Below are 23,942 nucleotides of genomic sequence, written 5' to 3'. Positions count from 1 at the left end.
ATATCATTTAAACCATCTTCACCAGCAGCTGCAATTGAATTTGGCTCTATATCAGAGTCATGTAGTAGCACTGGATTAGAGGCATTCATCCCTGCGTGAGAGTTGCCTTCAGCAAGACTCTTACTGCTTCGCAAACTAACCACCATTATTAAAGCCTACACCACACAGTAGCTAATACTCCTCTGTCAACAAAGAAACCAATATCAGGAGGCCCCGCGACCCGCGCCGCGCACCGCAAACAGCAAACAGTACTTGTCCTGTACTTGGTGCGCGGCGCAGGTGCGCGAGGCAACCAGTACTTGAGGACGCAGGTTGCAGGGCGTGACACGATAGAGGGGGCGTGGCCACCACAACAGGAAAGACCTTTGCAGAAGAAAGCAGAAAAGGCGATTTTTAGTAAAGGAGCACAAAAGAAAAAACTACCATGCACAAGCCGTAAAGCAACACTGCTTACAGCACACAATTTGTAAGGGGCACAGTTGTGAAAGGCACAGTTGTGCAATGCTCGAGTTGTGGAGCAACACAGAGGGCCCTCTGTGTGTAACACTAATTTAGGCAAACAGTCACCTTTGGGTCAGGCACGTTGGTGCACCCTTAAAGGACGTCCTCCAGGACGTGACAAAGGCGTTGGGCAATTCCGTGCACAATCCAAAATGAGTCCAAGATGAATGAAGTCACGAGTAGAGAGACGAGGCAGCAACAGCAAACAGTACTTGTCCTGGCTATTTTTTTTTTTAAACTTTGGTTTTATTGGCATTTTAAAGAATATAACAAGCAGGCTACATATGTGATCACCAGTTGTACACGATGCACTTGCCCAACAAACTCCCCCCCCACCCACCCTACCGCCCCCCCCTTTGAACCCCCCTCCCCCCACCCCTCGTTTTACCAACTCGAACCATGACATAGGGAGATTTGGACTTTTCTTTTGCGTCCATTACTTTGGTAGTGAGTGTGAGCGTCGGCGCTCTTTGGTGGCTGACGGTCGGCCGAATGTCCCCGGGCCGTGGGCGCCCATTCCGTCCCTAGGGTCCCTGGTACTTTTTGGTACAATCTTTCGGCCTAGACCCCCTGAGCCCCGCTCAGCCCCCCATCAGGCATCAGTGCACATCCCATCCCCAGGCCTCCCTTACCCCCTGCCAATTTTCAAGGAATGACCCAGAATCATTGTTCACCATGGCCGTTAGTTTGTCCATTAAAAACAAGTTTTTCAATTTCTTTAGCCAGTCAGCCTTGGACGGGGTCTCCGGGCTCTTCCATTTCTGTGCCAATGCCACTCTCCCCGCCTGTAGCATCGTTTCCCACATTCTGGGGTACCTGTAGAGGTCCGAGGTCTCTGGCGGGAGGCCCAACAACACCGTCAGGGGGTCCTGGGGAAGCAGTTCCTCTGTGACCTCAGCCATCCAGCCCCTCACCTCTGCCCAGTACGCCTGCACCTTCGGGCAGTGCCACCACATGTGGCCTCGTGAGCCCCTCTGGCCGCAGCCCCTCGGGCAATCGGGGGACACCGCCGTAAACATTTTAGACAATTTCACAGGGTCCCTGTGCCATCCCTGCAAAATCTTAAAGTTATGTTCCATATCTGCCGTAAACAAATTACCGTGGAAAGCAATTTTAAAGATCCTCGCCCAGCCGTCTTCTGAAATCACCTCCCCTGCGAGATCGTTCCAATATGAGCGGAAGCCCCTCCGTTCTACCAAATTCACAGTGTTGAGGATTCTATACATTCCGGAGACGGCTCCCTTCTAGAGGTCGCCATATCAAGGAACTTCTCAAAGGGGGTCAGCTGCCTCTTCAAGTTCTCTCCCCATGCTTGGTCGCCGAGTATTCCCTTCAGGCGTAGATACTCGAACACGGAAAGAGACCCCCGCCCAATGGCGTCCCTTAGGTCCTCATACGGCAGGAATTCCCCCTCCCGGAACAGCTGTCCCGCCCATTCTAGACCCGAATCAGACCACGCCTGTGCCTCGGAAAAACCCCTGTTACCTAATCTGAACGGGTGTCCCCAGAGAGAGGACATTGGGGATGGCCACGTCGTTAGGTGCGCCGTCTGGGGGCCCTCCCTCCAGACTGCCCAAAGAACGCCCAAGGTGGGATGGGATTTCAATCTGTTCGGGATGAACCTGTGTGGTGCCCAGAGAAGATCGCGTACCTTGAGGGGGTGAGCGTCCATGTCCTCCAGGTAAGACCAGTAGGTGCCCATCCCCTCCCTCATGTGCTCCAGGAGGACTCGCAACTGGGCGGCCCGGAAATAGAGCTGGAGGTCAGGCAAGCCAAACCCCCCCATCCTCCCTCGGCAAGGTCAAAACCGCCCTCGCAGTCCTCGGGGTCCTGCCCTGCCAGATAAACTCTCGGACCGCATTCTGTAGTGTTCTCATGAGGTGGTCGGTAATGTTGGACGGGAGAGAGGTAAAGAGATACAGCAGGCGCGGCAGCACGTTCATCTTCACTGCCGTCATGCGGCCGTACCAAGACAAGATCATAGAGCCCCACCTCCTGAGGTCCCTGGTAATGCTAGCCAGGGCCGGGTCATAGTTGGCGGGGGACAGTTGGGACAAGTCCCTGGTGAGGAGGACTCCCAGGTAGCGTATGGAAACCTTGCCCACTGTGATCCCATGAAGTGTGCCCACGGGGTCCAGAGCCGGGTCATTTACCCGCATGGGGAGAAGGACCGATTTGGAAGCGTTAATCTTTAGCCCCGAGAAGTGCCCGAATGCGTTCACCAGGGACAGGAGGGGGGGGAGGGAGGCGCCGGGTCCACCAGGTATGCCAGGATGTCATCGGCGAATAGGGAGAGCTTAAATTCCACCTCGCCCCTCATTATCCCTCTGATCTCCGGGTGTGACCTCACCGCTATGGCCAAGGGTTCCATCGTAAGGATATACAACAGGGGGGACAGTGGACACCCCTGTCTCGTGCCCCGTGAGAGGGGGAAGGGGTCCGACAGCCTGCCATTCACTTGTACCCTGGCCTTCGGAGCTCTATAAAGAGCCGTCACCCAACCCCTGATGTGTGCACCGAAACCCATTCTCTGGAGGAGTAGCTCCATATATCTCCATTCGACCCGGTCGAACGCTTTCTCCGAGTCCAGAGAGAGGAGGCTCGCGTCAAGCTCGGAGTTCTGGGCGTGGTGGATTAAGTTTATAGTTTTACGGATGTTGTCCGAGCCCTGCCTACCCCTTACAAACCCCACCTGGTCCCCATGGATCAGTGCCGGCAGAATCTTCTCCATCCATTTACCAATGATTTTGGCAAGGACCTTGACATCAATCTTTAGTAGGGATATAGGGCGGTATGAGGAACATTCGGTGGGGTCCTTACCTTCCTTGGGAAGGACGACAATTATGGCCTCCATCATGGAGTCCGGGAGGGTCCCCCCCTCTAATACCGCATTCGGGAGGGTCCCCCCCTCTAATACCGCATTGAAAACCTTACCTAAGTGTGGGGCCAGAGTAGAGCGGTACCGTTTGTAGAAGGACACTGTGAAGCCATCCTCCCCGGGGGAGGTCCCCGCCTTCATCCCGCTAATTGCGTTACCCACCTCCTCCTCGGTCACCGGCCCCTCCAGTCCCTCGGCCATCTCCCCGGACAGGGCCGGTATCCGGACCGAGTTGAGAAACCCCTCTATCTCCTCGTCCCGCCCGTCACATTCCGAGGTATAGAGTTTTTCATATCATCTCCGGAAGGCCTCTCCTATGTGGGGAGTGTCATGGCCCATGGTCCCCTCCTCACTCCTCACTGCCTTTACCATTCTTTCCCTCTGGACCTCCCTCAGTTTCCAGGCTAGGATTCTGTCCGCTTTGTCCCCCTTTTCGTAATACTTCTGCTTGACCAGTTGGAGGCTTCGCTCCGTTTTGTGCAGGAGGAGGTCTCGCAGCTGGAGCCGATAATCGGTCAGCGATTCGAGCTGACCGTGATCCAAGGGGGCTGCTGAGGGCCCCACCGGTTGGAGTTGGGCAATTTTCCCCCTCAGGGCTTTCTCCTGGGCTTCCCTCACTCTTTTGGCCTGAGCGCTCATTTTAATGAGAAAGCCCCTTATTGTGGCCTTGAAGGTGTCCCATAGGGTGTGTGGGCCCACCTCGCCATTGTCATTAAATTCGAAGAATTCCGTAATAGCCTCCAACACCTCCTGGGCACGGACCTCATCTTTCAGCAGGGAGTCGTTACATCTCCATCTCCCTCTGCGGTCGCTTAGCCCGCCCCTTGCAATGGTGGTTCGAACCAGGTCATGGTCCGACCAGGGGACGGGGTCGACCTTGTGGCCCGAGACATACGAGTGCAGGGACTCGTCCACCAGGATGTAGTCAATTCTAGAGAAGGACGAGTGGGTGGACGAATAATATGTATAGGAAGGAGTACCCGTTCCGGGGGAGGGGAGCGTGTCCACCAAGCCCAGCTCTGCGTTAACCCTCCGGAAGGACCGGGCCATGTGGACGTCCGTGGGCCTGGAAAGCTGAGGGCCAACACGCCTTCTGTCTAAGTCGGGGTCAATAACCATGTTGAAATCGCCTCCTACCACCAACCCCCCCCGGACAAAGAGCTTGAGTTTCTCCGCCACCCCCTCCCAAAACTGGGCCTGGCCCTCATTGGGACCGTATATCCCCGCCAGGGTGAGCGGGGAGCCCTGCAGGGATCCTCGTACCAGCAGGTATCGGCCTTCCGGGTCTTTCACTATTTCCTCTTTCACAAAGCCCACGTTTCTCCCCAGAAGGATAGCCACCCCCCTCTTCTTGGCCCCGTGGGACGCGCAGAACACCTCTCCTATACCTCCCCCCCTCATCGTGGGTTCCTTCCCTCTTGCCCAATGAGTCTCTTGCAGGAAGAGGATATCAAGACCAGCCCTCCTGAATTCTCTAGAGACCAGGGACCTCTTTGTGGGGGTGTTCAGGCCCCGTACATTGAGAGTGCCCACTCCCAGGGCCGGCAGACCCTCAGCCGTCATCTAGCAACTTCACTCTCCGTGTCGACTCACCTACACTACCCTTGTTTGGATACTCCCATGGTTGGATCCTTTGCACCCCCCCCCCTCCCGGAGGGCCTGTAACTATTCCCCAACTGCCCCCCGGACCCCCCCCAAACTGAAACCCCCCAACTCCTGTGTTGACCCCCTCCCCCCTCCCCGGCGTCCAGCCAAATTGTCCCGCCATATCTGGCTTTTGGCCGAACCACCAGCCCGCTCCCCTAGCCGGGCCGATCGCTTTGGAAGCTGTTCCTCCTGAGCCCCCCGGGCCCCCCAGGGCCCCACCCCTTCAATACATCCCGTATACTTGCTGTTCGTCAGGGCGTAGGAATCGGTACAACCACACGCACCGAACCGAGTTGTCCCAACCTGTATGCTGCGACCCCTTTCTCAGTCATCCGGGTCTCTCCGTTCCCCGTCTTTAGCTGGTGATGGCGTATTCATTTTTCTGAACTTTTCGTGCGCCGGTTCGCCTCCTCCTTTCCCCCGACGGGCCGGGGCCACTAGGTCCAGCCCTCTCCGGCCCCGACGGGCCCCTCCGGGCATTCGAGTCCGTCGCATATTCCAGCAGGGCTCCCCGAATGTCCTCTTCCGTGACCAGCGTGGTTCTTTGGCCCATGTATTCGAACGTCAGGGAGAAGGGGTAGCCCCATCTATATCGCACTCCCCTCTCCTTGAGTAGCTGCGTGAGCGGGCGACACATTCTCCGCTTGGCTAACGTGTAGGCGGAAAGGTCTTGGAATATTGAGACCTGGGCATTGTTGTAGGTGATATCTCTGGCCTTCCTGACTTCCTCCAGCACCTTCGTTTTCTCTGAGTAGTAGTGGAACCGGACCAGTATCGACCGGGGGCCCCCCGATCTGCCCCCCGCCCTGTGCACTCTGTCGAACGTAGGTTCCGTGGTCATCTCTTTGGCAAATAGGAGGGTGATAATGTCCCGCACTGCTCTGATGACGTCCCTCTCTGTCTCTCCTTCCAGCTCCGGCACCCCGAAGATTCTGAGGTTATTCCTTCTCTCCCTGTTCTCAAAATCGTCCATCTGCCGGGCTCTCTCTTCGTCTCTCTTTTCCAGGGCCTCCAGCCTCAACTTAAATTGTATGTCTTGGGACACTGATGAGGATTGATTGGTCTCGACCTGAAGCAGTCTGTCCTCAACCTTTTCCACCCTCTGGTCCATTTTTTCGAGTTTCTGGGCTATGTCAGAGCGCATGTCCCTGATTTCTTGTAGGATCGAGGCGAAGCCCCTCTCCATAGCCGACGGGGGGGGAGCCGTATCCTCCGACTGGGCCATGGATCTTTTGAGGCCCAAACTGTTGTTGCCCCTATTGGCTTCTTGAAAGCGGTACCCCTGCAAAGTCTCTCTCCAGCTCATCCGGTATATGTCCCGAGGGCAGGAGGTCCGCCTATCGCGCCCCCGTCGGGGGGGGGAGGGGGGGCCTCCCCGGCACGGGCCTCAGGCGCACCCGTGAGATGGGCCCCGCGCCTCGGGGAGAAAGCTTCACCAAGCTGAGGGCGGGCACACGCCCCACCGTCGCCCGGCGGGGGCCTCACACCCTATGTCGAGGTCACTGTGGCCAACCGGGGTCCGTCCTTGCTTTTTTTTTCCCCCCGGGGGGATCCCGGGAGCGGCCGCCCCTGCGGGACCCGGGCCCCGGGACCTACGACGGGGGGGTCGCAGCTCTTGTCCCCCTTGCACTTAGAACAGATCCCCACAGTGGGCGGGGGGGGATCCTTCCGGGCGGGCACTCGCCCCACCGTCCCTCAGCGGGGGCCACTCACCCGGGAAGCAGCTAGAGGCAGGAGGGGGGCCAGTGCTCGAGCGCGCCCCCTCACCTCCGATCTCCGGCACGGATCCAAAGACTCCCCATGGGGGCCCGCTCCCGCCGCGCCGCCCGCGGATCCTCAGCTCCGGCGGGGGAGGAGGGGCCCGTCCTCTGCAGTGGCTGGGCCAGAAGGCGCGAGAAGGCCTCCGACGCGACCCGACGGGGGATTGCTCCGGGTCTGCGCTGTCCCGTCGCCACTCCCTGCACCCGATGCTGGTCTCCGGCTCCAGTTGGGGCTGGCTTACGTTCCGCCCGCCTCTCGCCGCGTGTAGTCCGGAAATGCGCCGGAAGGCTTCGCTGCCCTGCTGGTTCTGCGGCCGGGCGGGCCGCGTATCTTGACTTCCCGCGGCTCACGCGGGACTTGATCTCGGGCTTCCCGGGGTCTGCAGACTCCGTTCTTTGGCTTCTGGGGTGCCCGAGGGGTTGATCGGCCGGAAAATGCAGGTGGGCCTCCGGGGGGTCTCAGGGGGGGGGGGGGCTCAATACCCTCTGAAAGACCGGATCCGGCGGGAGCGATGCGATCAGGCAGCCATTGCCTGCGCGCCCCCTGGTGGCCTCCGTCCTGGCTATTTTTAATAAGAGTTTATTTTGCATGGAAGTCTGATCTCGCACCCTTTCCACAATAACATACCCTTAGCATGGAGAAAGGGGGGCATGAGTTAGAAGTACACCAGGAACTTCTACAAATAGTTGCACTGAATTGTTATGTTACACTTTCGGCTCATTTCATGCTTATAGTAATTAGCTTATTGTGTAATACATTTTACCACTTACCTTTATTTCCAATGTGCCCCCAAAAGCCATTTTGAAATTTCCTTGCGTGTCTTTTGTAAAAACTCTCTGAAACGTTTGCTTGAATAACGATGTATTGAAGGCATCTCCCATCACCATGTAGCCGCTAAAAGAACAATAGAGAACGTTGAGGCAAGTTCTGATATTGTAGATTAATGTATGCAGCTCCAAACCTCTAATTCTGATTGCCAGCTCCACCCACAACATAACAAAATGCTCCATGCAACAAATGTCCCCGTTGTACAATTAACTATGAAAACCCGGGGCTGCATCTTTGATCAAAGGGTCTATGGAGGAGCGAAAAACAACACAGTGGCCTGCCCTAACAACAATTACCTAAATCCATTTCTCAAAGGATACCACAAAAATAATCATCTAATGTTGATCTTTCCCCCAAATAATACTTTGCTTGTATATTTTCAAGTGAGAAATCCAAAATAAAAATGTCTAGGCATGTATCAGGAAACAGCAATATACTGGAACAGCATACATTTATCGTCATGTTATCTTGTTAAAATGTGTCAAGTAGTAATCGTAATTCAAGTCAAACTGTATTGATCTTGTTCTTTGATCTCAGATAAAATACTTTTCTACTTGTTTTATCATATAACATACTATAATAATGTGTACCCCTGTGAAGTGCCAGAAGCCTGCAAGAAGCACTTCGTTTTCTTGCCATTTCCTGCCTGTTTAAGCTGTTTCTGCAAAATTGCAGCAAATCACAGCGTTTTGAAAAGTTTTCCCGCAAATGGTGGGTTTGCCAACGGACATTGGTTTTTGTGAGTATTTTTTCCATGCATCTACTTCAAGTCTCTCGTTGCCTGACTTTGGTTTAGTTTTGGTGAAGACTTTGACTTGGTGAAGACTTTGATTTGGATTTGGACTGAGTCCAATAGAAACTATCAGACATCTACTTTAATACATTTTTCTTTGTTTGTTAGGTTGTTGTGACTACTCCCCCTATTTGAGTCAGCTGCTGCATAAAAGGCTTGTGCGTGCGCCCCTGAACGCGCACCCCTTTGAAGTGCCTTGACAAGTGCCTGCAAGAAGCCTGTTCGCCATCTTTGCAGGCTAACAGGTTCGAGATTCTTTATTTCAGGCTGGGTTGATTTTTGGGTACTAAGGAATACACATGTCCCTTTCAAAATCCGGGAGTGTTCGTACTAATTGGAAGACCGAAAAATACACCTATACCTGACAGGGCCAGTGACTAGGAAAGAAAGTATGGTGGGTGTACGGCAATATGAGGACATATTGTCAGCAACTTTCGGTATTTACGCCAGTGAAAGGCACTATGAAAATGGCTATGGCACTGCCGTTACTCCCCCCCCCCCCATACCAACGGACACGGCTTTACTGGCCGCCACGGAAGGTGAATGTTCTATTTTGTTAATTGAGTCGGGAGTCTCAGTACCAAGCTCTAGGGAACCAGGCACTGACTATCCTTGTACTCCATTCAGAGTTCCAGTAGCGGGAGTAAGGAAGGTTTTGTCTCCCTCCCATGTCCCTCACATCGCTGATCACCTTGATAGTTCTCTCCTGGCTCTTTCCCAATATCCTTTGAGCCAGGAGAGTGTATGGGAGCTATCATCAGGACAGAGAGAGTATGAGGGGGGGTTTGGGAGTTGGGGGAGGGGTTTGGAAGAATCAATCCATGGGAAAATGTTATCAGAACTAAAACTCCACACAACTTTACTAAATAAACTTATTATGGCAATACTATCGGAGAGAAGCATAGATAAGTCAGTCCCAACAGAGAAGTGTTCCAATATAGGGACCCAAACGGGTCAGTCGGCTATTTCCATCGACTGCTCCAGTAAGTTCCTGCAAGCTTCTATATCAACGGCAGCCGTGAGCAAGTCAATCGGCAAAGACGCGGTCACATCCATCAGCCCGCTGACTCATAGTAACATCCCTGAATGCTCTTCCCCTTTAAAAGCCAAGTTTCCTGCAGCAAAAAGGAAAAATAGTAAACGTTTTGGTGGTAGAGGCCAAAATAGGTCCTCCAGGAATTCCTTACATAATTTGATGAAAATTGATATGAAAGGGCCAGAAAAAACTTCTTACTTAGACACCTCGGGGATGGAGATGCCTTATGTGATCGGGACGGCAGCATTCTAGCTTCAGATACTACCACCGGCAATATGAAGAAAAAAAAAACACAAATCAAAAGGGCTTTAACTAAAAGACCTACATATTTATTAAAAGTATAGGGCAATCGGATGGGGTGACTTGTTCAAGTTCTTTTCCAAGAAAGCAGTCACAGAGTTAACAAAAATTCCAGCTGATCATTCTGTTTTGTCTAGTGTATCGCTTATGGGGAAACTAGACGAAGCGAGTGGGAAAAGTCTGGATAAAATAACATTAGGCGAGTCCACTTCCAACACAGTGCCTAGTAAGGTGGCCTCTGTCACCATAGTAACACCCTTGAAATTCATGGACGTAAGTGATATGTTTCTTGCAACTCGTACGCGAACGTCTAGCCAGGTCTCTAAGTCAGGAATTATCCCATCATCATCACCATACTTTTCTGGGGCCTAGTAAAGGGCCTTTGTTTTCTACAACTTGTACTGTAACAGGATCCCTAACTACGACAAGAAGTTACTCATTTGGGACCTTAGAACATAAGGAGAAACTACTGGGGGTGACGCCTTGATGGAAAATATAGTAAGGAGGGTGCTGAGAGAAACAATGGCTGATTGCCATGACAATCCTAAAACTACTTTGGTTCAGGAGAAAACAGCACATTTGGGTGCTCCAGAAAGAATAACCTCTGTAATAGGATTTCAATGTGAAGAGCTTGAGAAATTCCTGCTGAACTAGGGCCAGAAGGGTTCCATGTAATAATGTCACCACAAAAATCTCGCCATGCAAAAATATCGCCGAAAAATAGCCGTTTTTTGTGGCGACATTATTGCATGGAACATGCGGGGGACACCCCCGCAACCCCCAAACTTTTTTCTTTTACATTTTCTTTTTTTGTGTGCCCCTGTCCCCATATATATGGTCACCCATATAATATTGCCGCAACATTTTCCCGGCGATATTATTTACGGCGACCATATATATGGGGATAATATTACCTGATACCGCCAGAAGACCCCCAATGTGCCAGGCTCTGCTGAAATAAAAACAACCGAAGTGGGCTGTCAGGCAATAAATCCACAGCCAATGCAAATAATTGACAAAGAGGCTGCACCCGCTGATAAACGATTATATCATGTTTTTTCTTTTTCTCCCGGCTTCTCAAAATCAGATACCTCTAGCACTGCTCATGAATCAAAAGAGGTCAATGTTGAGGGTTGTCCTCCCTCAGATTCTGTTAGATCTCCGGGTTGGGAGGGGGGATGAAACAAAGCAGGAGGTGGTTGGCATTGACCCTTAGGGACTCCATACACCAGTTGAAGGACTTCAAGGTAAACCTTTAATGGTGGAGACAATCGATTCTTTTGTGGAACACAAGGGGTCATGGTCATCTAGTTATTTCTCCTGATTTATGTGCTCAACTTGTGACTTATTAGATCTTGTGTTTATAGGATACTTGGATGACATGCCCCTCTGTTTTTGATGGATTTTAATGCTTTTGTGAACTGGCCACATGTGTTCCTCTAGGGTGACCCGCTGGTGGTCTCTTAATTGCTGTTAAACTGGATAAGAACATTAAAATTGTCAACTGTACTAACATTGTTCAGGGATTTATGCCACTTAGGATTGACATTAATGTGTTAGCATGTACTATACACCTATTGCTAGTAAATATTTACTGGTCCCCTAAAGATAATTTGAGTTTGTGCCTGGATCTCCTGAACAACTTTGTCACTGAAGAAATGACTAAATGTGTTGGGCTGCAGATTGGTGTGGCTGGTGACTTGAATGCACACATTGAACAGGCTAAGAAACCTTTGACATTTAGAAAATTGTCGGGTAACAGCAGGTTCAGTGGGAGGGCAAAAAATCTCAAATCAGTGTTCCGACATGGACAGACAGTCAACACTTTTCAGTGATTGACCCAATTTCTATTTGACACGGCATCATCTTTCAGAATAATTAACACTTGATACGAGTGATCATAGCATGATGGTGCTAACATAGGATTTGCGTGTAAGACAGAAATCTAGTTTTTGTCGGGCTATTAACCTGATGGTGAGTCCCGCTAAATCTAGGATCAAATGGAATCGGGACCATTATGAAAGTCAATAAGCTTTTTGTGAAAGATAACTCTCAATCTACTATTCAGGAGAAGAACATTATATACACTTGATTCTTTTGGGCTGTACACAGACAAAATAATTGGCACCATTGTAAACAAAACTGCCAATAGGTAAGCATAGACATTGGTATGATAACCAAGTGAGACAACAGAAAAATGTCTGTAATAGGGAAATTAGACGCCTTAGGAACTCGGGTCTAAATTGGGAGACTATGTCTATTGAAATAAGGAAATTGAAGCTGAAGCACAGAAATTTGCTAAAGAACCATAGGATTAGTCTGCTACAAAAAGATAATGAAAATATGCTGCAAGCTTTAAAGGATGGCTCTAGCTGAAATGTTTGGCTCTTGATTAATAAATTAGAGTTGAGTCAAATTACTTCACAAAATAATCCTATTAGTGAGCTGACGTGGTCGAGTTCTTCGGAACTATTTATGTGCCGAATAAAGTGCCCAAAGATTGGAATTCCACTTTAAGGTTGCCTTGGGACATGAAGTATTCTGTGGAGGCTATTGAGTCTCAAATTAAAAGTGCTAGTACCTATTATCCAACGCTCTAGAGAGCGCTAGAGAGCCACCCAAGATGGCCGCTTCCTGAGAGAGCTCTGTGCGGCTCAAATGAATCCTGTGTAATCGCTGCTCCTGTGATCGCTGAATCGTCCCAGTTTACTGTTGTGTGCATCCACAACGTCCCGCGGCACATTTTGAGATAAATCTCGTATCTGACGGGCAACCAGAACTCGAGATACACGTCCTCGGATTTGAGGCTTGCAGACCGCCTGGTGGCGAGGGAGGAGTCCCCCCGGGTGCTCGCGCTGCCACACAAGGCGGGCGCTCGGCGTGAGCTCGATCGGTGGGGCTGTGCGCCGAGCCGCTCAAGAGGGCGGGTGGACGTGTGCAGGCCGGCACCAGTGAGACAGAGCGATCTCCGTCCCCGCAGCGGGCCGGTGGGAGACCAGCGGCACAGCGACCTGGGGTACTGCAGTACCGTGAAGACCCAGGTAGGAGAGCGCTGCTGTGTGCGCACTTGGCGACGCGACCGCTGGGCCCCGCTCCTCCCGCCCTGTACAGGCTCCCTGCGGGCTCGACCCGAGGTCCGGGGCATCCCGACACGGAGACAACGAGGCATGGGAGCAGTCCCCCGCGAGGTCTCCGGGCGGGACGGGCCAGTTGCTGTGGAGCCCCTTCCAGCGTGCACCTACAGGCGGGATACCTCTGGGTCACCAACCCACAAGCTCCGATCTGCGACCCCGTCATCCAGTGGCTGAGATAGTGAGAGCCGTGGCGCCGCGAACCAGACCCGCGGTGCGGTGGGGGAGCCCGCGCTCTGGTCCGCACGCTGCCAGCTGAACAGAGCCACTCCCAAGGCCAATCCGACCCACTACAGAGACGGCGTGCGACGAATCCTGCACCCGCGTCGCTCCAGTGAGCGGGCCGAGTGTCGCGGACCACCGGCGCAACCAGAAGCGAGAAAAGTACCGGACTCGACCCCCGGCCTTCTGCACCCACCACGATTGTGCGTGCCCTATCAGGAGAGCACCAGTGCGCCTCGCTTGACCAGATCCTCTGTAGGGGTCTGGGGCTGCACCTCACCCACCGTGTGCACCCGGTGGCATCTGTTAAACGGAGAGCGCACAAGTCCTTCTACAAAGCATCGTAACACTGTTGTTATCTGGGTCCGACCAGGTACCTTCACCGATCTCCATAACTAACCCCAGCCTTGGCTACGAGCATCTCCCCAAGCCACCATGGGGAAAATAGACAAGACTCAAAAGAAGCTACAGTTTGAAACTAACTCCCAGAACAAACCCGCAGCCAGCGATAGGCCTGAATCCCCTATACCAGATGCGGGATCCACGGAGGAACAGACACCACATCTAGATATCAGAGAGATCCTGATGGACCTGAAAGCCGGCATCAGCAGCCTGGGGTGCAAATTGGACACCCTTTCAACAAAAGTAGATCAGCTCCAACATAGACTTGACAAGCAGGCGGACAGGCTTGACAATGTGGAACGGCGTGTGTCTGACCTGGATGACGGGACGGCGGCGCTGACCTCTCAAGTCTCCATACTTGAAACCCAGATAAAGGCAGTGTGTGCCAAAAATGAAGATTTAGAGGGCCGTTCCCGAAGGAACATCATCAGGATCATAGGAGTGAGAGAGCAACAACTTCCAGGTAAAATGGAGGATTTTGTGGAACAGATGTGCATGGCACTTTTCGGAAAAGAAACGCTGTCTCAGCTGTTTGTCGTAGAAAGAGCACACAGGATCCCGAACACCAGGCCGGCACCAGGCACGCACCCACGACCGATAATAGCAAGGTTGCTAAACTATAAAGACCGCAATGCGGTGCTCCAGGCTGCCAGAGTCAAAGGGAAACTGCAATACGACGGCGACTCCATTCAGTTTTTCTCCGGATTTCTCCCAAGCAGTGTAAGCACAGAGGAGATCATATACAACTGTCAATCAGCGCCTGCAGGATAATCAAATCGTCTACTCCATGTTGTATCCAGCGAAACTCCGTATTCAGCATGGAGGGAAAGCACAATTTTTCAATACCCCCGAGGAGGCCAGCGACTATCTAGACCGGGCCGGCTGTAGGCCCAGTGGGAACAACCCGAGACCTTGTCGCGAGGACCGAGCGAGGAGGGACCCCCCGTAATATAGAACTCCAGTTATGAGGGGTCGATGTCAACACGCCCTCATTTTCAGCCACGATGATCACCACAGGAACGGAATCCTGTTGTCAATAGAAGCCCGGGACCCTCTTGGTGGGCTACTAACGCCCCTAGCGCAGCAATGTTTGCAGCAACGTTTCCAAGAGAGGGACTACCGTGGGCCAGTTGGGGGTTGCCCACACAAGGGAGGGATTCTAGAGGGAGGGAAAGTAGTAATAGGGAACCGCCATCATCTGCTCAATCAAGAACCACCACAACCTCATACCTCACCACAAGATCACAAATCCTTGCTGAGACAATGAACAAACTCGATCTCCAGACGAATTCCACTGAACACGTCCGGCACAGCACCCTCTACCCACCTGTCACCTAGTGCTGCCGCTTAAAGTTGCCACATGGAACATCCGAGGTGGCAATCAACCAACAAAAACCAGGAAAATCCTCCAATACCTCAGAAAACACAAAGTCAGCATAGCCATGCTACAAGAGACCCACCTTCTTCCTTCCGCGGAGCCACAATGGGCCCGGTCATGGGGATGCCATAGGTATTTCTCATCATACTCATCCTACGCCAGGGGGGTGGCCATCTTAATAGACAAGAGAGCCAACTTCAGTCTGATCGAATCCAAAAAAGACACAGAAGGGAGAGCAGTGTTGGTAAAGGGCCTCCTAGCTGGGAAAGAAATCCTTCTTATAAACTCATATGCTCCTAATACCGACGGACCAAACAATTTTGATTGGATCATGACACAACTCGGGAAAGAGGACACTGCAACGATCATCTGGGGAGCAAACCTCAATACACCACTAGACCCCAGAATAGATAAGTCCCACAACACGACAAGCAGACCGTCCAAAGCGAGTCTCCAAGTCAAAGAAATATGCCACACTTTCGACCTGATAGACACGTGGAGACACTCCAACCAAGACGCCAGAGAATATACATTCCGCTCAGCGGTTCATAACACCAGCTCCCGCATCGACTATATTCTGACATCAGCCTTCAGCTCATTCGACTGGCGACCCGGGCAGATCCATCCACGCTCCTTCTCAGACCACTCGATGGTAACACTAGAATTCACGTCATCAAATACATCACCATCTAGGCACAACTGGAGGTTCAAACCAGGCTCACTAGCAGATTCAGTGTTTGCAATGGAACTGCAGCAAGAAATTGCGTCCTTCCTGGAGATTAACCAGTTCTCAGTCAGCTCCGCCGGCACCTTGTGGGAGACATTAAAGTGCTTTGTCCGTGGAATATGTATGGCAAAGGAAAATGGAATCCTGAAATTGATTCGCCGTGAGCTGGCAGAGAGCGAAAAACGTCTAAAGGAACTCGAAATCAAAAACGACGCCTCAAATGAACCACAGACCCAAGCAGACTTGAAAGGAGAACTAATAAGATTCAAAGAGAAAGCGGAACGGGAACGGAAATTTCTCGGGCACAGGAACCAGATCCGGCAATATGGTGAGGGCCAGAACCCAGGAGCGCTGCTGGCCTGGCTGCTGAGAATTGACGAAAAACTCACTCGGGTGGAATACATCCGTGATGCCAATGGCAACCGAGTCTACACGGAAGGAGGCATTGTCGAGGTGTTTCATAAATTTTATCAGGACCTATACAGCTCCAAAGGCGGCGCTGACCCCGAGTTGCTCCAAGACTTTCTAAATGACACCGAACTGTACTGGTTGGCCGAGGAGCTACATGAACCACTGAACGCTCCAATAACGTTGGAAGAAATCCATGAGGCAATCAAACAGCTCCCGAACACCAAGGCACCCGGCCCAGACGGGCTCACCGGAGAATTTTATAAAGCACACGCGACTATCATAGCTCCTATACTACTTCAAGTCTACGAGGAAGCCACAGAGCGGGGAATTCTACCACCTACCCTTCGAGAGGCCACTGTGATACTACTACACAAAGAGGGAAAACCCCCTGAAGAATGGACATCCTATAGACCGATCTCCCTGATTAACCTGGACAACAAGATTCTGGCCAAAATCCTAGCAACTCGATTACTTCCTATAATGCCAGCACTTGTGCTGGGTGATCAAGCCGGGTTCATCCTGGGATGCAACACGACATATGGCATCAGGAGGCTTTTCGGCGTCATTGAGGCACTGGATCCGACACAGCAGGCAATAGCTGTGCTTCTAGACGCCGAGAAGGCCTTCGACTCTGTCGAGTGGCCCTTCCTTTTTGCAACGCTAAAACAAATGGGGCAAGGGAATTTCTTCCTTAAATTGGTCTCACTGCTCTATAACAACCCGACATCCTATATCAGTCTAGGCAATACTAGATCCCCGAGCATCAGACTAGAACGTGGTACGAGACAGGGATGTCCCCTCTCAGCCCTTATCTTTGCCCGGGTGATGGAGCCCCTGGCTTCCAGACTGAGAGAGTACCAAATACACTGAGGCCTTACACTAGGTCCCCACGAACTAGTGGTTTCCCTATATGCTGATGATGTCATGCTGTTTGTCAGCGACCCCCAAAACAACCTTAACCCGATAATGCGCGAAGTGATCAGATTTATCCAAGTCTCTGGCCTCAAAACTAACCATTCAAAATCAGTGGTATTCCCACTAACTCCGAATACCATTGAATTCACAGATGATCACAGCTTCAAATGGGAGGGTCCGTTATCTAGGCATTTATATGTCCCTTAGTCATAACGATATATTCAAGGACAACTATGTGGCAACACTTAACTCCTTACAAGAACGGGTCCAAAGTTGGAGATCTCTCCCGTTGACGCTCTGGGGTAGGGCCTCACTCATCAAAATGGTTGTACTTCCCAAACTCCTTTATCTATTCACGAATATTCCGATACTTCTCCCAAGGGCATTTTTCCAAAAACTCAAAAGCCTCGTATTGTCACTTCTATGGGCAGGGAAACCAGCACGAGTAGCACACAAAACATTAACCTTACCCACATCAAGTGGCGGCCTCGCACTTACAGATATGGAGAAATATTACTGGGCAGCTCAAGCACAATTTCTAAGTCATTGGTACACTATACACTTCATACGTCTGCATGTCCAGGTGGAACGTGCCCTCGCATCTCCTAACCTGCTGCGAGCCGTCATTATCAGCCACATCCCAGTACCACATAACACGCTGAACACGGTATTATCCACCTATGCAATCTGGAAAAAGATTGCGCAGAAGTATGATGTGAACATAAGGTTCTCCCCCCTGCTACCTGTCAAATTTATCCCGGGGATCCCCCTAACAACGGAGAAAGTATTTCTCAATTGGCTCGTCAAACTAAACATCCAATCTCTCGGCGACCTCTTCCCCGAGGGTGTGTTGCTGACTCCGCAAATGGCCAAAGAAAGGGGAGGTACCACTTCATTAGACACGTTTCTATACTTTAGACTACGATACACATTGCAAGTTATGTTCCCATCATTCCCTAAACAACCTGCAACGTAAACAACCTGCAACGTGGGACCTACTCCATAACGTAATTCAGGCGAAAGGTGAAGGGAGGTTAGTGTCATTATTATACAAATCTCTACTAACGGACACAGCCATTGCTGACCCCCGAACAAAGGCAAGGTGGGAATCTGCTATTCGGGCAACTATTCCCGAGGCGGATTGGACATACATTCTCCGTCAGACCCAGAAGGTCGCATTAAATACATGCTATAAACAAATTCACTTCAATTTCTTACACCAGACCTACCACACTCCAGCAAAAAGCCATAGACACCACCCAGAACTGTCACCACAATACTCGAGGTGCGGCGCCGCTGTCGCTGATTTTATGCACTTAGCGTGGGATTGCCCCGGGGTACATCGCTTCTGGGCTTCCCTCCTACAAACCACAGCAGAGGTGGTGGGGGAGGAGTTACCCCCTGCCCCACTGGTGGCACTTCTTGGTTTGACCAAAAACCTACAACCTGCAGTGAGGAAACTAGCAGCCCTTCTACTGGTACTGGCACGCAGGAGGGTAGCAATGGCATGGGGTCGTGGTCCTACCCCCGCTGTTTCAGCATGGAAAAAAGACATCCTATATTGTCAGGACATGGACACTGAATTCATACGGACATTACCGCTACATGCGCTTCTCCCCCTGACATTTGGGCCCCTACGCATCATACTTGTTAGGCACCGTCATGTCACCAGACCCCCAAACTCAAGCTCCATGTTCAGGAGGGGAAGGTGAAACCCAACCAAGGAGGTCGCAAATAACTGACCAAGATAAGGGGAACCAGCAATGAACTAAGAACTGATTCGATATGTGGTGGGGGGGGAAGGTATTATGAGCAAAACAGATGGCACGTTGTGCTGGTTATGATTGCACCCGGTTCCTTTTCGAAGATATCATTAGTACAAAGACTTTAACATTGTCATGGCACTTCTCATATATTGTCCCTATCTTTAAACATGGGGGTAAAAACATCCAAAAATTATCGTCCTATGGCGATTCTGGACGCTGATTCTAAGAATTTCGCTGGCTTAATATTGAATAAAATTCAGGAATGGGCAGAAAATAAGATCCTTAGTGTACAACAGTTTGGCTTCAGGAAGCAAATGGGAACGGATGCAGGAAGATTACTACTCACCATTTTGCAGCAAAGAGCCTGGAAAGCCGGTCCAGGCCAATTTATCTTTCTGCCATCGACCTTCGATGGCATTTGATTTAGTGGACAGGGATGTCTTATGGCATAAACTAAAGGTTTTGGGTTTACCAGGTAATATTCTGTCAATATTAATCCATTTGCACGAGGACTCGCATGTTCAGGTTCGCCTGAACTTGCAGGGCCTATTGTCAGCTCCCATTAAAGTTATCAGTGGTCTTAAGACAAGGGTGTATATTCGCCCAACATTATTTAATCTGTACTTGTCGGAATCGGTCTCCAAGGAGTGGTTGTGTTCCATTTTCAACAGTAGGTTTAGGACATTATACTGAAATGCTGCAATGCATTTTATTAAAGTTAAAACCAATAATGCTAGCCTCAACACCTGGTAATAGAATGAAATGGTGCCTAGGTGCTTCATGTACATGATTGTCATGGTCATGAAGTCAGGGTCACAGGCATGCAGGTGTCGCATGCACAGGAGAACTTGGTGGACACTGTCCTGGCGGCTATGGAGCCAGGCTCATGAACAAAAGTAAAGAAGAATATCCATTTAACACCAAAAAGCTTTTATTCTGGACATAGCACTTCAGATGCATTAACCTTGAACATTCCATCCATTAAGCAGGATGCATTAACCTTGAACATTCCATCATTAAGCAGCCCCAAGTGTATTCTTGGGTGTGGCTGCTAATAGATTGCCTTTGCACGTGCTCACTCTCTAGGAGTGGCAGGGTGTGGCTGGTAAACCGGCCCTAATGGGTGTGCCCTCTATCTCAGCTATATAAGCTGCCCGGATCCTCAAGAAAGATGCTTTGCGTTACTCTGCACTTGCAAGCAGCGTAACGCTCACTGTCGCCGGAGGTCAGACTTACCTTTGAAGATCATGGTTCCTGGACATCCTGCTTCTTGTCAGAATACTTACCAACTGGGGGAAGCTGTTCTTACCTGTATATCTCTTTGGCGAACCAAGTATTCATCTTTACACTTTCGGGAACGCCGAAATCTTCATCTTGGCAACGCAGCACGACACACTATCGTCGACAGCAGCGCCTGCAAGGAAAAACAAGACAAGGTTAGACATCGAAAAAACGGTCAGTTTAGGTTGCGCTTTGCCATACTTCGTGCGTTCCCTTAAACCATCACTTAAATGCTGTCGAGCATTGCGGTTGCATCCATCTACCATCCGGCTGCGTCTCGCGTCTCACAGCTGCATTGAGGCCGCATTTCCATCTAATGGAAGAAAACAGAAGAGAGACATTATAACGGGCATAAATAGGAGCAACATATACAGACATTAAAGAGAACGAACAGCATCACAAGAGCTCAAGAAAGACTTACCAATCATAAGTAGAAGCATAGTCGCAGCTGGACTGGACTAATCCTTATCAGGGATCAGTGAAGGAACTAGATCTCATTCGACGCGTCCCTGCCAGAAGTAGCAGGACGGAGAGCTCATCTTCCATAATTCACAGGTGCGCTTTATGGGCCAACGTATGCTCACAGAAACCATACTTTGGGGTGAAGGGTTCGAGAGGTACAACAATCACAGATTGGCGCACTCACACACTCTTATCTCCATGCAGGAGCAGCATCACCACGTACCACTGCTCACAGATTTTCTACTGGGGGAGAGGCCTGAAGGGGCTGATTCAAGTTCAGAGAGGGCTGTAACCATGCCCCAACGCCTCCGCAGAGACCAGGTAAGCGTAACAATGTTCAATGGAACAGGAATAATCCAGATCAAAGAAGTAAAAAGAAGAATATTGAAAATGAGAAGTAATTTGAGCTTTCCCAAAGTCCACTTTGGGATAACATGCAAATGAGAAGTGAGGTGCTTTGCCAGAGATTGGTTTGTTTCCCTGTACAATAATATGGCTCTAAGCAATCAATTTAAAAGAGACATGCTCTGTTCAGTGCCCATATTTAACAATCCGGTAGGGAGGAGATTGGTTTGATAAAATTAAGTATTTCAAACATACATTTTAAAATAAAGACATTTTTTATTTTATTGTATTGCATATAATGCAACCTTTGCTCAAGAGCAGCTGAGCGCTTCACAATAGGTGGGTGCCAGCATTTGGCTTGGCATTTTATACAGTAGCGCAGTACTGTTGGTGGATGGGGAGGGTAATTTTTATTTGTGCTGAAGCTATTGTTGAAAGACATATTTTAAATGTTTTGCTAATATGGAGGATGATGGGAGCACTTTGAGCCGCTGCCGGAAATTGAGTTCCAGATGTTCTGGGTGTGGCAGGCGAAGTACGGCATGCAAGTCTTCCCATTATGGATTAGCTTAGACTCCAAACCTTTATACCAGTTTTGCTCCAAAGGTGTGAGGTGCAGCCACCACGTATGCTTGTGTTCCGTTTGAGACTGCTTTGCATGCATGCAGTTTTTAAAATAATCCTGGTGCGGTGGGGGAGCCAGTGAAGCTCATGCAATGTTTAAGGAATAGTCGAATTTGTGGTACCTTTGTAATGAGGTGCGCTGTCGCAGGGTGGGCCGGGGGTACTGACTTGAGGAGGGCCAGTTGCAGGGATGGAATGCCAGTAATGAGGGTGTTTCCCTTGTTGACGGGCGAGATCAAACATTTGAAAGATCAGTGGCTGTACTTCGTTTCGATTAAGGCTGTAAGAGGCAACTCTTGCACCGGTTCCCACACTTTTTCCATCCTAACTGGCTTACATTTTTCCCCAATGAGTCTGAGCCGAGGAAGCCGACATGGATATTGTGTGTGCCCTGCAGGAGACTCCTAAGTCTTTCATGCTACTGATACAGCATGTACCCCCTTTCATAATTTTGTAAATATACAGTCCTACTGTACCACAGGGTTTAGCATACCAGCGACTCCCATGTAAAGCTGAATGTTGCGTCCTGCAGCCAGGAGTTGTTCCTATGGAAAATAATGTGATACAAGTGTAGCCATGTATGTAGTGCCACCTTAAATTTAAAGCCAAAAGTAATTTTTAGACACAGCTGCTTTTATTAATGGAGTGCGGATTCAATCATGAATCTATAGTTGAGTGAGAATTTCCATGAAGAAACCTACAAGGTTTGAGTGTGGTTTCACACACCGATTGGGATGCCACAAAAATGTGTGATTTCCTCGATAGGGTGTCTTGCCCAACCCTGACCCAATTCCTCATAAATGTGGAGGTCTTCTCCATGTATTTGTAGACTCTTGGGGACGAGGTCCTAAATGACAAAAATGCTGCTCTAAGGACCAAACCGAAAGAAGGCCTGCTGGAACCTACAGGTTTCCAAAACCCACCCCATTGGTGAGGATCTATCCCTGTGACTGTGCAAACTGGTCTTTCTACTCACCAAGGTGAGAAAGTATGGTTCTCACTTCCCCTAAATTAGTCGGACCAGCCATGTCCGAGCCTCAAACTCTCTAACCTTAGAGATGCTTTGCTGGCAGACTTGACTCCCTGCAAAACACAGCACCTATAAGAAACACTAGTTTCTTAGTGTTTTGCCCTTTGTTCCATTCTCCTCCTATGACAAACATTGTCATACCTCACATCCCATATGTTTTTTTAGAGCAGACTCAGCCTGTTGTATACAAAAATAAAGTTTTATTCTAATATCAAACACTCTCCATATGTACATCTAACTATAAAACAGAAGCTGGTGTATAAACCTTTTTTCTTTTTCCCTGCTTACTTCTACCTCGCGCTCTCCGCGCACAACAATCATCATTTTCAGCTGCCGTGGTAGTAGTTCCGTTTTAATCCTCACTCCTCCACCACACGCACCCTATTCATTATCAGCTGTTCTGAACTACGGCTGAGTACTTTAAATTTCGCGCTCTCACTGCGCACCATCTACATTATCAGCTGTTCTGGACTACGGCTGAGTACTTTGAATTTCGCGCTCTGCGCGCGCACCATCTACACCATCAGCTGTTCTGAACTACGGCTGAGTACTTTGAAATTTGCGCTCTCCGCGTGCATCATCTACATTATCAGCTGTTCTGAACTACGACTTTGTGCTTTGAACTTAATCAGCTGTTTCAGTACACGAGACGTCCATCTACAGCAATGCCGCATTTGAAAGGTAAGGCTCATGGCCCCCTCAGAACCACAAGCCACTCTGCATTACCTGAATCTGGGTTGCACGTTTCCTCCAAATTGAATCCATAATTTGTGCATTTTCATTTATTTTGCACCACCTCACACCACAGCTGCACTGTTATTGAATCACATTTTCGGAACCATGTGCTATTTTTGTCATCACTGTGTTTGGGCTGTACTTTCATCTCCCCAAGTGACTTTGTACCAATTTGAGGAAACCCTCACTCCTTTTCAAGATGGTTGCATGTTGTGCTGCTGCATACATGGCCTTGCTCAGTCCCTCCCCCATTGGCTAACTCTGAGCTTATCAGCCAATCAGTGGGACTGGCAGGCGGGATCTGGCCCACTCTACAAAGGCCCACTTCTAAGGCCCATGTCTGCTCCCTGTCCGCTACCAGGACGCTACCAGGACGCTACATGAAGCTAATGCCACAACCCGACCCTCCCTGAGGTTGCACCTCACTCTGATTGGATACTGGACTACCATGACTTCCTTAACTCACTCTCCTTAGGTTAGTTCCCTCCCCTCCTTCCGTTTTCCCTTTCGTTCCCGTCTTGGGACTTTCCCTCTCCTCCCTGCTTGTCCTAACATTTCTCCCTGTTATACTCTCTAATGTACTTGCTTCAGCACCCACCTCTAACTTCTGATTCATAGCCCACTTCTCTACTTACAGTGCCTTAGCATTCAACTTCGGAAAATAAAAATGTGGGCGTGTTTTTCCTTCAACCTGAAAGTCAAATTTGGGTGTGTTTTTCCTTTAACCCTGAAAGTCAAATTTGGGTGTCTAACAACTCAGACAAACTCT

General features: G+C 50.1%; 1 protein-coding gene across 1 annotated transcript in view; it reads right to left on the bottom strand.

Annotated features, from left to right (window-relative positions):
- SEC23A (SEC23 homolog A, COPII coat complex component) overlaps window positions 1-23,942 on the bottom strand; it is a 1,668,754-nt gene that overhangs the window by 929,588 nt on the left and 715,224 nt on the right. The window contains exon 10 of the mRNA XM_069637506.1: window positions 7,558-7,681. Coding sequence (XP_069493607.1) covers window positions 7,558-7,681 — 124 coding nt within the window. The remainder of the gene's footprint in view (window positions 1-7,557; window positions 7,682-23,942) is intronic.

Source organism: Ambystoma mexicanum, chromosome 14, assembly GCF_040938575.1.
Source record: "Ambystoma mexicanum isolate Mex_15411 chromosome 14, UKY_AmexF1_1, whole genome shotgun sequence".
Classification (NCBI taxonomy): domain Eukaryota; kingdom Metazoa; phylum Chordata; class Amphibia; order Caudata; family Ambystomatidae; genus Ambystoma; species Ambystoma mexicanum.
The sequence above is the reverse complement of the archived record's forward strand: the minus strand, read 5'-3'. Positions and strand labels throughout refer to the sequence as shown.